At 40.5% G+C, this 16,336-nt stretch overlaps 1 protein-coding gene across 11 annotated transcripts in view; it reads right to left on the bottom strand.

Moving 5' to 3' along the window:
• The window catches only part of LMO7 (LIM domain 7), a 178,980-nt gene that overhangs the window by 112,468 nt on the left and 50,176 nt on the right, over positions 1–16,336 (bottom strand). For 10 of the 11 annotated variants that reach the window (XM_061630013.1, XM_061630015.1, XM_061630012.1 and 7 more), the window contains 2 exons: positions 15,521–15,591; positions 8,222–8,291 (listed from right to left, as the gene is read on the bottom strand). In XM_061630013.1, coding sequence (XP_061485997.1) covers positions 8,222–8,291; positions 15,521–15,591 — 141 coding nt within the window. The remainder of the gene's footprint in view (positions 1–8,221; positions 8,292–15,520; positions 15,592–16,336) is intronic. The other variant, XM_061630019.1, reaches the window with a different exon arrangement.

Raw genomic sequence — 16,336 nt, 5'->3', positions numbered from 1 at the left:
AACCAGGCAACCACTTCATTGCTGCCAGTCACAGGATGAGAATCCTGATTGCTTCAAACATGAAAATCAGATATACCCTCCTTTACTGCTTCATGAAGGAAGCCTTTGCATTGTTTTGGTTCATGTACAGCCCCTACAACATGCTGGTGCACTCACTTTCCTTGCTTTGCTTTAGTCAGTCATTTCAGAGAGTCTGCTATAGGGAGGCATCACAAACATATTTTGGCATGATACATTTTATAGTTACCCAGACACAGGTGGCACATGTACACACATGCGGCAGCACATGTCACAATATCAAAAAATGATTGCTATGTATTAGCCCAAATTTGGTATAAATTTGGTGCTTGTGTGAAAAAGTGTATGGTCACTACTAAAAGCAGAGCTATGCTGCCATAATAATATAGTATTAAATGCTGGAAATGCACAGCTTTCCTACAGTGAAAAGTTCAATTTTCTGGTCAAAGAAGTGTTCCTTTAAAAAAAAAAAAGGAGAGAGAAGTAAAGATTTTCCACATTGTAACAAAAACTTTGTGCAAATGCCACTTATCAGTATCTGCATCCACACTAATTAACCTACCCAACAGGTTGCCATGGTATCCCTTAGTGGTGACAGATTCTTCTCCCAAGAATTCATTCAATTCATGTAGTTTATTTTTAAAATGTATAAACTGCTCTTCATCAAAAAAATGGATTTCAGTGTGTTATATAAAGAAATACAAAGAAATTTAAAATGACAAAAAACATCAGTCCCCAAAGACAACATTACATAATTAAGGGGGGGGGGAACACTCAATCAAGCTAAAATATCACAACCTTAAAAATGCCTAAGCAAATACAAAGGTTTTTACCCTCCTGCCAAAAATAATACAGTGTCAGCACCAGGGATACCTCCCACTGGGGAATATTCCACAGTAATGGTGCCATCACAGAGAGCCCTCTCTTTTGTACATATATCTTTCCCCTCATGATAGAGCATGGCTCACTAGGAGTGTGAGGTGGAGACACAGGTCAACTGAAATGAAAAATAATCTGGCAACTGCATGGGAGTAGAGGTGTGGCACTATATCCACACGGAGAAAATGATAGGCTTGGAGTTCTCAAGCTACTGCTGGCAGGCTACTTTTCCTACCAGTTGGCACGTGATCCTATTCTGAAGGGAAAAAATCAATTTATTTAGTTCTTTCACAGATAAATGTACTTTACAGATTTACCCACAATGCTGTTATGGAGATAGGTTTCAATTAGAGACCAGCTTGCCTCTAGGAATAAACAGAGTTGTTTCCAAAACAACTGGAACCAACTGTTTACTTTCTGAGCCTTAGCTTGGAAGATAACCCCCATCTCTCCAGCCACCCTCCCCAATCCCAAAGGACCCTTATCGTCCTAACCACACTCCTTCCCTGAATCCTGATCTTACTAGCAACAGGAGGAGCAATGTGCATGGGGAAAGGAAAAGGTTTTTCTTCCTCTTTACACTCAGCCAGTAGCAGGATACCATGGCTTGCTGGGTCAGATGCCTGGTGACCCATGGACAACCTCCCAAAAGCTACTGCAGTTGGAGTAACCATTAAGAGAAATCCATGCCCTATGGTCACTGGACGGACTGACACACTGCTTTATTAGTAAGCAAACACACCAGGCAGGCATGTGTTTCAATTTCCTCATGTAAACGAATCCTACTCCTGCCATTTAGAAAGGGGAGGAGAGTGCTTTAAGAATCTGGGATGGCCGATTTTTTCTCTAGTTTGAATTTTAATCCAATCTGAAGAACTGGCCATAAAAGCTGATATCTTATTTAAGGCAGGCTTCTCCCATGTTTTTTTTTTTCTGAGATAGGCGTAGCTCTTCCAAGCCTAATTACTATAATTCCCATTTTTAAAAAGGGGATCTGGAAAGACTTGCGGAAGGTTCAAGCATCTATCTATTGCAATAAATGGAGTTACAGAATTAAAACAAACAATGATGGAGAATCCAACTAGTTCCAACTTAATTACTACATGGAGTCTAAAAAAAGGTTCAGTTCAAATATATTTTGCCTTTGGGCAAATGACTTTCAAGACACTCAGTAGAATACACTAAAAGATGAGCATGTGTGCGAGAGATGTGACTAGCAATACATTATATTTGTCTAGGACTACATGTTTTAATTATTAATTAAAAATAAAAATTCTTCGTGATTTGGGAGTACCTGAACTATTCCTACTTTTATATTTTTACCTACTCAAGATCTATAACACACACACAGCATTACCTAGGCACATCAAATTGTGTTGCTACCAATATAGTCACAATTATAAGAAGCTTCACCATTTGAGAAACAAGCCCTTACTCCAAATGTCTTGCCTTTAAAAACTGTGTTGCTACTATGTGAAGACAAAGTTTTACTTGTCCAGATTATGCAACACTTCAAACCAACGCATTAAGGAGCAGCTCTATCCATGATGTGTCTAAATACTTGGCAATGCTGAATTGGTTCATCCTCTACATTGTAACTACATGTGTGTGCCTACAATTCTACAGTGGAAAAGTACAGAATGTGGTATCATTAGGTATAGATATCAGGGTTGTTTGTTTAAAAAGCAAGTGTCTACCCCAGCAATTCCCAAACTGTGGTCCATGACAGTGAACTTCATTCAGGTGGTCCATGGTATGTCTGCATTAAATATATCTATATTAATTTTATTTGTATTTTATTGCTTCATTTTCCTTATATTGCATTTACAATTTGAATTCTATGGAATACAAACTATAATAGAACAAAAGACAATATAAGAAATAAAGGAAGCAATAAAATACAATTAAAAACCATACAGCATCTAGCATAGCACGCTACAATTGCTACAACAGGCAGAAAAATAATCAAATGGTCCACCAAAACCATCAGCAATTTTTAAGTGGTCCATGGGAATAAAAGTTTGGGAACCACTTGTATAGTCTTTATCGACATCAAAATAATGTTGTGTGTAAATACCTGGTGAAATCTCAAAAGCCAGAAAGTATATTTAAATCTTTATACTGCCTTTAAAAAGCAGCTCTTAACAAAGACATCATAAAGCCAACAAATTTCTAGCCTGGGGCTCACTTTCATACTCTGCATAGCTCTTTGCTCCTCACATGATTCAAAATGGAGAATTACACAAACTAAGAGCATACAAATCTGAACAATTTATACAAAACACATAACTACACTTTTAGTGATGCTGGAGTGGGCACAGCATTTTTGTTTAGTGAACTATACATTGCCCTGATATAATCTTACTATAACATGTTATCAACTCCGCTCATCAGACACAGGGAGCCTCATCCTTCTTTCACGAGACTAGTCACTTACCCTTGTGACACTTAGCAAACCTGCTTTTGATCTGGGCTCAAGCCTCCTCTCTCAGATATCATATCAGCCAGGTGTTGCACAACTGATGAGTATAGACAGGTTGTTTCTTGGGCCAAGTGAATCCACTAGAGGGAACAGAAATGCCTTATCCACTGTCCATTTATTATAGCAGCATTATCCTAGGTGCTGTTCTACATATGGCCCAACTAAGATGGAAGGAATGGGGAAAAAGAAAAGGACTGCATACCTCATGAGGCATGGGTATCACTGTGTCAACAGGAAAGTTCCCTCACAACTGTAGTTTAATTTTAGGAATGATACTGAAGATATGCAATCTCTGCACAATTGCTCTTTTAAAAGCTAGGATTTAGAATGATTTAAGTAGCAGAGGAGAATATATATGAATGGCTAAAGCAGGTGTAAGCCACCTTCTGACCCTCTATGTTGAAAAGTAGTCTAGAAACATTGAGAATGCTTTAGCTTGGAATTTCCTGACACCAGGGAAGGGTTTGGACTGGACAGCCTCAAACAACCCCTCTGAAGTGAAGTTTAGTAACTCAACTGAAGTTAAGATATTAGTGGAGCATTTATGTAACACATCCCCCAACCTGGTGATCCCCAAACATTTTGGACTACACCTTCCAGTCCTGACCATTCCCCATGCTAGCTAGAGCTGATGGGAGTGTTAGTCCAAAACACCTGGAAGGTACCAGGACTGGGAAGGCAGATATAAGACACAAATTGATAGGAAAAAAAGAATCATTACATCTTGAATCTAGTAGTCTTCTGATGATGCCCTTAAATTAGGAGAAATATGAAATAAGAGCACCCAAATCTATACAGGGCCATCACCTACAATTCGCTTAGTCTTCTTAGGTTGTTTGTGGTACAAGACAAATAATTTCAGTGTAAACTGAAGTACATCGTGTATCTGAAGACACAACAGGTGCAGAGATTAATTTGAAGGTTGGAGGTTTCTCTCAATTAAACCTATTCTGCATTTCCGTCCCATTAACAGGCTGCTAATGCCAATTTTTTATCACTATAAACTCCTGAACACACATACGCCTCATATAACAGCACAGCCTTCAGGAGTGTATACTTTTGCCATCAAGTATCAACAAAACAGGAGGGAGGAAGAATGGTGACAAGCAGCAGTAATGGCACATCATATAAACATTCACTTGTTAAACCAGAGTTGGAGAAGAAACAGGTTAAAGATGCCTGAGTCTAGACAGCTGCTCAGGAAGTGTAAAAGGCAGGGCAGATGTTGCACATTCCTTATCCACCCATTGTGAAGGTAGCCTACAGACTGACTCCTACACAACTCAGCATGGAAATACGACAGGCCTCCTGATCCTGAAAAATTCTACACTTGCTAGAAGCAGCTTGCTCTGGCTGAGCTGGTTTGTGGCTCAGACCTGCCATGGCACCAGCTGCAATGCCAGCGCTAAGCAAGAAACACAATACAGAAAGATCTCTTACCAGTAGCAACTGGGCAGGCAAAAGTATGCTTACCCTACATGGCATCAACGACCTTTGAATGCCTTAGCTCCACTGCTGTGTTTAATCATCCACGAATACAATTTGTTGACTTGTTTGTGCTTCAACTGCAAATACTATCCCCAACTGCTCAGGACACACCCACATTTACCAAGTATGCATAATAACACCACAGAGGAAAGTTCATGCATAGTTTTCAACTGTCTAACACAGGGAAACAAAACTCCTTCCTCTTCTAAGGACCTTGCTGCCACTTTTAAATTGGTTTGTGGGTTGCACAGAATATATATTTGTACTCTCGTGCACTCAGATGTACGAGCTTCAACAAATATGTAGAAAAAACTAAGTATAGCAGAAATGGGGAACCTCAGGCCCGAGGGCTGAAAATGGTCCACCAGGCCTCCCTATTTGGCCTTTGGGACACTCCCCAGTCACATACACCCTGCCCACACCACATCTCTCACTGGCCCTACTTTGCATCCCTGTTGAATGCTTTTGCCTGGCTGCATTGTGCCTTTGAACTCTGATAACGCCTCTTGTTTTTCTGCATGGAGAGTAGAGAAGTGTGTGAACATTTGTAGAAGCTAGCCTACCGGACTAAGGTACAATTTACATTCTTTCTGTTTCTGCCTCTGCCCCTGTTCACCACTGACATGTGGCCCTTGCCTTGTCCCCACTCCTGATATATATATAGACATATGCTAACATTTTTCTTCTGCTGGTTAATTCTGTACAATGCCAAATCACAACCAACTATTTCTGCAATCAGAGTAGAACCGGGGCTACATGTGTAGCTAACACAATCGCATAGCATGCTTTACTACATGTTTTGTCCCATGGCATTACCATTCCCTTTAGAACAGGGATTGCCAGGTTGGTGGCCCTCATGCATTTTTTTAAACTGATTTTTTTAATGAAATGGCAGGCATTTCTTTCACCCGTAGAGGTAATTTTCTGAATGTGTGCATGGAGGAGTGCTCAAGTGTGTTCTGCATGACAGAGATTGGGAGAGATTCAGTTGGGCAGAGAGAGGGAGAGAGTTGTATATGGTGTGAGGGGGATGGGGGAGTAGTGGTCTGTATGTGTGGTCTGTGAGAGAGGGAGGGATGCATGTGCACTGCGCATATGGGAAGTGTTTGACTGTGAGAAAGAAAGTTCTGCCTGATCCTAGAAATCTACTGACTCTGGTGTCATTTCTGAATCTGAACAATTCAGACACAGATTACTTTTGGACTAGCCACCTTGGTTTGCTTCTAGACAATTGTGTATAAATGTACAAGTGGAACTGGTAATCACTAGCCTTGACACCATGGTGTTTTTTAAAAAAGCTAATAGCCAGGGCACTAAAGATACATCTGCATAGAAAAGGAAGAATGACAAGCTAAACTTAAGGTAGTTCATGGCTGGTAGGGCACAATTTGTCAGTGGACACACTAAACATACATACCTGATCTCCCCCCTCCTTCCACAATATATCTTCACCCAGATGTAACACAATATATATTTTTATACATTACATATAAAAATGTTTGCACTGGCTTTCCATATCCTTCGCAAAATACACATATACAACTCTGACAAATTTGGAAAGCTAAAATAAACCCATAGTTATCCTTCCTCTGTAAATGTCCTGTAACGACTTACTTTGGTCAAGAGATACTTTAGAACATATCATCTGTTTTTTCATTGGCTTTTTCTTTTTTTTAAACAGCTCTTAGTTTTCTTGTGGAAGTGTTTGCCTCCCAAACATTTTGGCATGTTATTTGCAGTTTGAAAAGCCCAGCTTTCATGGAACATTTTTTTATGTAAAGAGCATCACACAGATGGAATTTGCTAATTGGAATGCTGCCCTTCCTGCAGTACACAATGCCCAATTCAAAACATCCAAGTATGTTAATCTTTCCCCAAACATTTTCAAGTGAACTAGGATTTAAATGTGCTTTGTGACAAGCGGTATTATGTAGAGCGTTTTGGGTTCTGTTCTAAAAATAATCCTACCTTCCCTGAACAATAAATTAAAACATCATTTTAGCCTCGATTTTTCTGATATCATGACGGAGTCCACCTCTTTCTTTTTTAAAAAACAGATAATTGCCTATAGACACTTTGTCAATTCAGTTTAACTTGTGTGATATTTTTAATACAAGCAAAAAGGCTGCCTGTTGACACCTGCCCCTCCAGTGGATGAAGAACAAGAGCCTTTGGCTCAGGTATCTAATTATACACTGCAGCCACTTACCTGAAGGTAACAGTACAAGGTGTTTAATTCCCCCCCAAACAATGCACCAATATGAATAGCAATGTAGTGGTTTTCTAGTGTACCTCATCCTCTGAAAGCTAACCCAGATGCAACACTGAGATTCATGATGGATCCCCCAACATGTTTTTTTCTTGGTGAGAAGCAGCCATGGGGAAGGAACATTTGGATAAGAGCCACAGTTGGATGAGGGGGAATTCTAACCTTTCCTCAGTGGCAATCTCCCATATAAGGTCTATTTTGGTACAGAATCCTTTTTGTCTGAGATACAGAATGAATGTTGACATTCTCTAAAGCTGTTCATATTGGGGGAGGGGGAATGATGTAAAGAGACCTTTGCCTGTATTATAATCCACATGAGAAAAAATAGCTAAGGTGCCTAACATGAGTAGTGTCCTGGCAAAGAGCCCTAGACCTGAGTTGCTTATCCCTAGTATAAATACATTTTCCACTTGAAATTGTACAATGAAACATACTAATCTGCTGCTTCAAAACAGAATTTATTTACTTTGCTGCAGCAGGAAAATCTGTTAACCTTAACTGGCCATCAGTCTTTGGAGGCAGGGTAAAATATCAGGGATTATATGTCACAGTAGGAGCTAGTCTGCATTGCATATAAAACATTGGAAAAGTTCCTTTAAAACTTGGCCAAGATGTTGCATTTGGATGCAAAAAGTAAAGGCGCACACAAAAAGATTAGGCTTTAATGGCAAGATTAGTATTACTTAGTAATTGTGTTGGTATGAAGAATGAGATGAAACCTGATTAAAGGAAAATATGCTACAAATTACAAGGCTTGGCACAGCAATACCAACATTAAAAACAGGTTGTGCCATGTAATAAATATATATAATATCACGCATATGTATTACATAATTACAACACAGAGGTAGCCAACATGGTGCCCTTCAGATGTTGTTGAAATACAATTCCCATAAACCCTGACCACTTGCTATGTTGGTCAGGGCTGATGGGAGTCTGTTTCAACAACTTCTGAAGGGCACACATTGGCTACTACTGCACTAATATAACCTCAAAATCCAACATACCAAAGCTAATTATTTGGAGGCAAAAGAGAAAATCCAGAAAGCAAGGCTGACAATACAAAAATATATGTCACTACTTACCAGCCCAGCTATTGGTGTTGACAGGCGATTAATCTTTTTAATGATGCCAGGTTTGATCTTGTTGATTAGACTACAAAAGAATGAGAGTTAACTAGGCTATGCAATACAATTTACTCTAGGGCTCAACATACACATTAGAATGACAAAGTATTCTTCTAATTTAAATTATATGAATCCATTAAACAGATGAAAACTGCTTTTGCTTCAGCTTTTCTACTGATCAAAAATAGACAAATCTCAAAAGACTGAGAAATGTGCAACAAAAAAACCCTCTAAGCATGGCAAAATAACTGCCAAAGAAATACAATGCAGAGATTAAAAAAAAATCATTTTATGCCATGATGCTGCATGCATACAGAAGAATCTAATTGTTTTGTGCAACCTGCTATATAAAATAATGGTTTTCAAACTTTCTACCTTCAGGGAACCCTTGAACTTGTGTGCCAAAGAACCTCTGCATATTTGAAGGAGCGGGGAAGTGTTTTAGGCCACAGAATTTACGTGAACTGCAGGCTTCACCAGAGCTTCATCTGCACAGAGAATGAGCCCTTCACATTATAGGAGGAAACAGTGTGGGGTTGCCTTTTGGAGAGTCTTGTGAGCCATTTTCTATTTTGTCATTAGGATGAACATCTGATAGGCTTCTGGAAAATCCCTGTGCTTCTCATTTTAAAAAAAATGTATTGATATCAGTGTATTACAAGCATAAGCCTGTGAAGCACCATATTCATAGAATCATAAAATAGTAGAGTTGGAAGGGGCCTACAAGGTCATCAAGTCCACCCCCCTGCTCAATTTAGGAATCCAAATCAAAGCCCTGCTCCCACATCAGCCTTCTATTTCATACATGGGTGACACATCACATATTTTCACAGCTCTCCCAACAATCCTCAGTACTGTCTCAAACTTAAAAATTTACTACAACGAATCCCTATTCCTTGTCTACTTCTTACCGCCCAGCCAGGGGCATATGCACATACGCTGTGTAAGCTGTAGATGTTCCCACCCCACTTAAGGTCTTCTAATATATTCTCCAGTGTGTCTGTCCCAGGTCTCTTAGAAGCTACAATTCAACAACCTTGTTATCCATACCTCCAATATTCTTAGATATACTTATCCAGGCTTCATCCCAAAGATCTCTTTCCCCTCTCCCACCCAACCCATCACTTCCCTCTGTTTTCACAATTGTCCAGTTACAAAGCCTGCCTCCATACTGAAGTGCACACAATTGGTAGGGAAGCAAATCGTCTCACATCTCCTCTCCTCCACCCATGTTCAAAGCATGCTGTACAGCATGTCTACCTTGTCCTACACACATGCATGTCTCTCTCATTTAATCTATAGATGAGGGATAGGGAACCTGAGGCCCACCAGATGTTTTTGGACTCCAGCTCCTATCAGCCATAGCCAGAATGGCCAATGGTCAGGGATGATTTGACTTTAGTTTAATCTTTTCCAACAACCAAACTGAACTCAAAGCAGCTCACAATCACAAAACATTAACAGCTATACTTCCTTATACACAATAAATATACAAAGTGCAATACATACAATAAATGAATCAAAACATAAAATAGTAAAACCATAAAATACAAATCAATCACATTGGATATACGTTAGGAAGACCAATTACCACCCTGTGACAAAAAACCAAAAAGACCATCAATCAAGGCAGTCCTGTCTATCACCTAGGGTGCACACAGTCACCTCCCACCTCTTATTGGGGAGGATGGGAAAGACACAGGTTCCACCAGCAGGCTCTCAGCCTGGGGCAGAAACCACTTCTCTCTCCCACTGCAAGATGAAGGGAGTTGGAGTCCAGCAACATCTATGGACCACAGCTTCCCCATTCCTGGCACTGACAGTTAAGGGCTTCTCACACTTGCCTTGAATTCACACTTAATAGCCTCTGCAAATGAAAGTATATTCACTAATAGACAAAAAACCATGTGGTTTAAGAACATACCTATAGTCCACAGTGTGGCGTAGTGGTTGAGGTGTTGGACTATGACCTGGGAGACCAGGGTTCGAATCCCCACATAGCCATGAAGCTCACTGGGTGACCTTGGGCCAGTCAGCCTCAGAGGAAGGCAATGGTAAATCCTCTCTGAATACCACTTACCATGAAAACTCTATTCATAGGGTTGCCATAAGTCGGAATCGACTTGAAGGCAGTCCCACCACCCAGTGAATGCACCAGGAGAGCAGGAGACCTGACCTCCTCTCTGAGATATTGTATTGCCCTCCAACTTTGTCAAAATGCAAACAAAATTTGGGTTGTCCTTTCACAGTCCAATCCACTTGCTGTGTAGCTTGGAAGAATTTGGTAACGTGCCTCTGACCATATGGTGAGTGGTGGCAACACCTACCACCTCCAAAGATGGAGAATTATCATAGAATCATAGAACAGTAGAGTTGGAAACAGCCTATAAGGCCATCAAGTCCAACCCCCTGCTCAATGCAGGAATACAAATCAAAGCATTCCCGACAGATGGCTGTCCAGCTGCCTCTTGAAGGCCTCCAGTGTCAGACAGCCCACTACCTCTCTTGGTAATTGGTTCCATTGTGGTATGGCTCTAACAGTTAGGAAGTTTTTCCTGATGTCCAGTTGAAATCTGGCTTCCTGCAACTTGAGCCCATTATTCCGTGTCCTGCACTCTGGGACTATCGAGAAGAGATCCCGGCCCTCCTCTGTGTCGGCTACCGATATGTTTCTGGGCCAGATTCAAAGTGTTGGTTCTTACCTATAAAGCCCTAAACGGCATCGGACCGCAATACCTGATGGAGCGCCTCTCTCGCTATGTACCTACCCGTTCACTACGCTCGACGTCGAAGGCCCTTCTCCGGGTCCCAACCCATAAAGAGGCCCGGAGATCAACAACTAGATCTAGGGCCTTCTCGGTGGTGGCCCCCGAACTATGGAATGCCCTCCCAGACGAGATACGCCTGGCGCCTTCTCTGTTATCTTTTCGGCGCCAGGTAAAAACTTACCTTTTCGCCCAGGCTTTTTAAATTTTGTAAATTTTTAAATATTTTAATTTAACATTGTAAACTTAATATGATCTTAATTTAAATCTCAATGGCAATTTTATTAATGTTTTATAATTGTACTATATATATATATTTTTTCCACACTTGCTCATATTTTAATTGTGATTTTATTTGTTGTACACCGCCCTGAGAGCTTTCTGCTATAGGGCGGTCTAGAAATGTAATTAAATAAAAATAAATAAATAAAATAAAAAATAACAACCTTTCATGTACTTGAAGAGTGCTATCATATCTCCTCTCAGTCTTCTCTTCTCCAAGCTAAACATGCCCAGTTCTTTCAGTCTTTCCTCAAAGGGCTTGGTTTCCAGTTCCCTGATCATCCTTGTTGCCCTCCTCAGAACCTGTTCCAGTTTGTCTGCATCCTTCTTGAAGTACGGAGACCAGAACTGGATGCAGTATTCAAGATGAGGCCTAACCAGTGCTGAATAGAGGGGAACTAATACTTCACGTGATTTGGAAACTATACCTCTGTTAATGCAGCCTAATATAGTATTTGCCTTTTTGCAGCCACATCACACTGTTGGCTCATATTCAGCTCATATTCCAAGATCTTTCTCACATGTCGTATTGCTGAGCCAAGTATCCCCCATCTTATAACTGTACATTTGATTTCTTTTTCCTAAGTGTAGAACTTTGCATTTATCCCTGTTGAATTTCATTCTGTTATTTTCAGCCCAATGCTCCAATCTATCAAGGCCTCTTTGAATTTTGTTTCTGTCTTCCATGGTATTAGCTGTGCCCCCCAATTTTGTATCATCTGCAAATTTGCTAAGCATGCTCTGTACCTCCTCATCCAAGTCATTAATAAAAATGTTGAAGAGCACTGGGAACAGAACTGAGCCCTGTGGTATCCCACTCGTTACCTCCACCCAGTTTGAGAAGGAACCGTTGATAAGCACTCTGAGTACGATTCTGGAGCCAACTGTGGATCCACCTGATAGTTGTTCCACCCAGCCCACATTTAGCTAGCTTGCTAATCAGAATATCATGGGGCAATTTATCAAAGCTTTGCTGAAGTAGAGATATATTACGTCCACAGCATTCCCACAGTCTACTGATCAAAAAAACAAGGTAAGATTAGCTTGGCAGGATTTGTTCTTCATAAATTCATGTTGGCTCCTAGTAATCACTGCATTGTTTTCAAGGTGCTTACAGACTGACCATCTGGTCAGGGATTGATGTTAGGCTGACTGGTTTGTAGTTCCCAGGTGTTTCCTTTTTTGCCCTTTTTGAAGATAGAGATAACATTAGCTCTCCTCCAGTCATCCGGCACTTCACCAGTCCTCCATGATTTCGCAAAGATAATAGACAGCTGTTCTGAGAGTTCTTCAGCCAGTTCCTGTGTAATGGATATTACATCTCCATCTTACCAAGCAAGGACCAGTAATGCTCCAACTCCTCACCCAGACAGAACATAAGCAAACACTATCCACATAAGCTTGACTACACTGTTCCACAAGCAGAGGGAAAAGTAAATTAGTCATTACTTCCAACTTTACTTCAGAGCAAAACAAACTAATGCAACATGGAAAAAAGTCCTTCAATACCCTTTGTAGTAATATACCAGAGCAGATCCAACCGACAGCATTGACTATTAATTCAGATGACCAGTTCAGCATATGACACTGACACGGAAATGAAGCCTGGGCTTACTCCAACCAGCAGTAGCCACAGTTATAAAATGTCAGCTGAATATTTATTTTTATTTATTTATTTATTTTGTTGCATTTATATACCGCCCATAGCAAGTAGCTCTCAGGGCGGTAAACAGAATAGGATAAAATACATACATCATAATAATAAAATCACAAAACATATAAGACACAATGAAAACAAAATACAATTAAACAAAATATAAGATGATAAAAGGATTAGTATTACAAGATTAAAAAGATAAAAAGATTAAAATGATTAAAATGCCTGGGAGCATAAGAAGGTCTTTACCTGGCGCCGGAAAGATAATAATGTAGGCGCCAGGCGTACCTCTTCGGGGAGGCTATTCCACAACTCGGGGGCCACCACAGAAAAGGCCCTAGATCTAGTAACCACCCTCCGGGCTTCACGATGGGTTGGTACCCGGAGGAGGGCCTTAGATGCTGAACGAAGTGAGCGGGTAGGTTCATAGCGGGAGAGGCGTTCCACCAGGTATTGCGGTCCCACGCCATGTAAGGCTTTATAGGTCATAACCAGCACCTTGAATCTGGCCCGGAAGCAAATAGGTAGCCAGTGCAGGCGAGCCAGAACAGGAGTTATGTGCGAAGACCGACTGGTCCTCGTCAATAGTCTAGCTGCCGCATTCTGCACTAGCTGAAGCTTCCGAACTGTCTTCAAGGGCAGCCCTATGTAGAGCGCATTACAGTAATCCAATCTCGAAGTTACCAGAGCATGAACAACTGAGGCGAGGTCATCGCCATCCAGATAGGGGCATAGTTGGGCTACCAAATGGAGATGGTAAAACATGTTCCGTGCCACCGTGGCCACTTGAGCCTCAAGAGACAAGGAAGGGTCAAAAATGACCCCCAAACTACGGACCTGTTCTTTCCCCATCCAGAACAGGATGCACATCCACCATCTGAGCGGGGAAGGCGTTCACCAACAGTGTCTCAGTCTTGTGTGGATTGAGTCTCAGTTTATTAGCTCTCATCCAGTTCAAGTCTCCCAAAAGCAGATTTTAATGAGGCACATGTCAACCAATATTCTGCTTCCAGTTTTGCCACTCCTTGCAGGCTGGTTCACATAGGCAAATACCTCACAATGGCTTACTGGTCAGGAATTTGTGGACTAACTTTACTGGAAAGTACTAAAATAAACCACTCATGCAAGTCATCATTTGATATTATGGTTGTCAGGTAATGAACCAGGTCCACCAAGAAATGGGAATGGATTCTAAAGGTTTTAATTTATGGAGATTCATTATGACAAAGTTGGAAAATTGCCTATAAAAACAACGGCTGAAGCTAATTTTGTGCTGCTACATCACTCATACAACATCTGAAACAATACTACTCAGTCTCCCACAACCTTGGTAGACTAGATCATCATAACTAGGTATATACAATAGCATGCGAACAGATAAAAACATTTTTCTCACTTTGCTCACAAACACCTGAGAGTAAGTGGAGACAAGACAAAATGAATGATCTATAAATCTTAACCATAGAATTCAACAAGTTAAAGCAATGCAGGTTTGCAGTCTCAGAAAGCTTTTCATTTTTAAAGGCTATCATCCAAGATATATTTTAGCCGCAAGTGGATGCTCATTAGCATGAATGAAGGAAAGCTGCAGAAGGGAGGTCCCATCTGCAAAATGTCAGATATTCACATTTTTATTGCCAAATTTGACAACTAGACTAGGGAACAAAATCACTTTAAAAAGAGTGCCTGGTAGTAGGGAGGGAGGGAGAAAAGACTCACTGCAAAGCCACTTAAAAAAACCAAAAACAAATAAAAAACAGGCCGCCATGCAAATGTTTAAAAGGGTATGAATGTGGGAGAGTAGTTTGATACCACTCCAACTACTGACACTTTTGGACATCCCTTTGCTAGAGAATATGGGAGAGAAACCATGAAGCTGACCTGACTCACACCTCCCAGACGAATATACAGATCAGAACTTGGGTATCCACCGACTATCACACTTTCCAAATGTTTTACCACAGTTCTAAGTTCAAAAATACATTTAAAATGCATATTGTGAGACAAATTCCAAATGCATGTGGATTTTCTTTTTCTTTTAAGTCACAATTTAGTGTAGAACTGGGATGGAATGGACTTATGGTTGAAAACATTAAAAAGTGATAGATTTCTCTGCAGATTTTCTACAGCTACGTGGCTTAAGGAGATCAGAGAGTCACATTATGTTTGGGAATAATTGAACTGAATTGATTTACACAAAAATTGCCTTTGATGGAGGTTAAAGCTGCTGCTACATTCTGTTTGTTTTGTTTTCTATACATATTCTATGGTGAGCCACATCAAGCAAATGATATAACAAATAATTTAAATAAAATACATAAGAACACACACACAATTACATTTTTACTTGCACTTAAATATTTTTCATCACAGCCTTGTAGAGTGCAAGGCTATGTAGAAGGTAAAGCAGAATACTGACAAGTCAGCATGAGGAAGGCAGAATTGTTTATGCTATTTCACTGATCAATAAGTCATCTCCAAGTAAATTGTCCCAATACTACATTTAAAAGCTTTACGGTGAAATTCTAGTCTTTTATTGCCAAAAATACTTACTCACACAGGAGGACTCCATTTTCTAAAGCGGCACGAAAATCCTTGTTTCCAAAACTTTTCCCAGTAGCTGCCTATAAAGGAAACATATAATAAACTGTCTTCTGGGAAAATACGAAATGCAGAGAAAGCAGACCTTTTAGATATACACATAAATAGATTATTTCCGACAGTCTATAATTCTGCCTCCTCCTCCCATCCCCCATAGTGATTAGGACAAGTTCCAGTCTTCCCATCTTCTCAGGCTTAGATCTAGAGAAGAAGCAGGGTATGAGTCCCATGGTTGTAGTGAGAGGGCCTCAGAAATACACTGCAGCTGTAGGTATGATCTCTACCCTCCCAGCCAGGTCACCTAAGAAGGAGAGCATGGTATTAACCCAGCCTCATGCTGGGTTTTGAAGGTGTACCAACATCAGGGCAAGAGCTTGTGCCTTTGTGCCTACTGGGGAAGGGACAGAGTCCTAGTGAACACAAGTTTCGTGTTGACTACCAATGCCCCTAGTTTGTTCTCCAGGCTAATGAATGCAAGACTATTTTCTCTTTTGATGAAGACACACAAGGCATTCTGAAAGTACAGTGGAAATGGTTCTGATAAAACATTTGCTGCATTCTTGAGGTATTTTCTTCAGGGCAATTAATGTGTGTTCAAAACTGCTTCCACCACACTTTGCCCATCTTCACATCACATGTCCCTGTTTCCATCTTTTATTTTACTGGAGACAGAAACAGGACATACACACACACACCCCAGCGTCATAACGTGCATGTTCCCATTATAGTTCATTTGTGCTATTTTCATTAAACATAAAGAGTTAGAGC

Source organism: Rhineura floridana, chromosome 5, assembly GCF_030035675.1.
Source record: "Rhineura floridana isolate rRhiFlo1 chromosome 5, rRhiFlo1.hap2, whole genome shotgun sequence".
Classification (NCBI taxonomy): Eukaryota; Metazoa; Chordata; class Lepidosauria; order Squamata; family Rhineuridae; genus Rhineura; species Rhineura floridana.
Note: the sequence above shows the minus strand (reverse complement) of the source record. Positions and strands in the feature narration are given on the sequence as shown.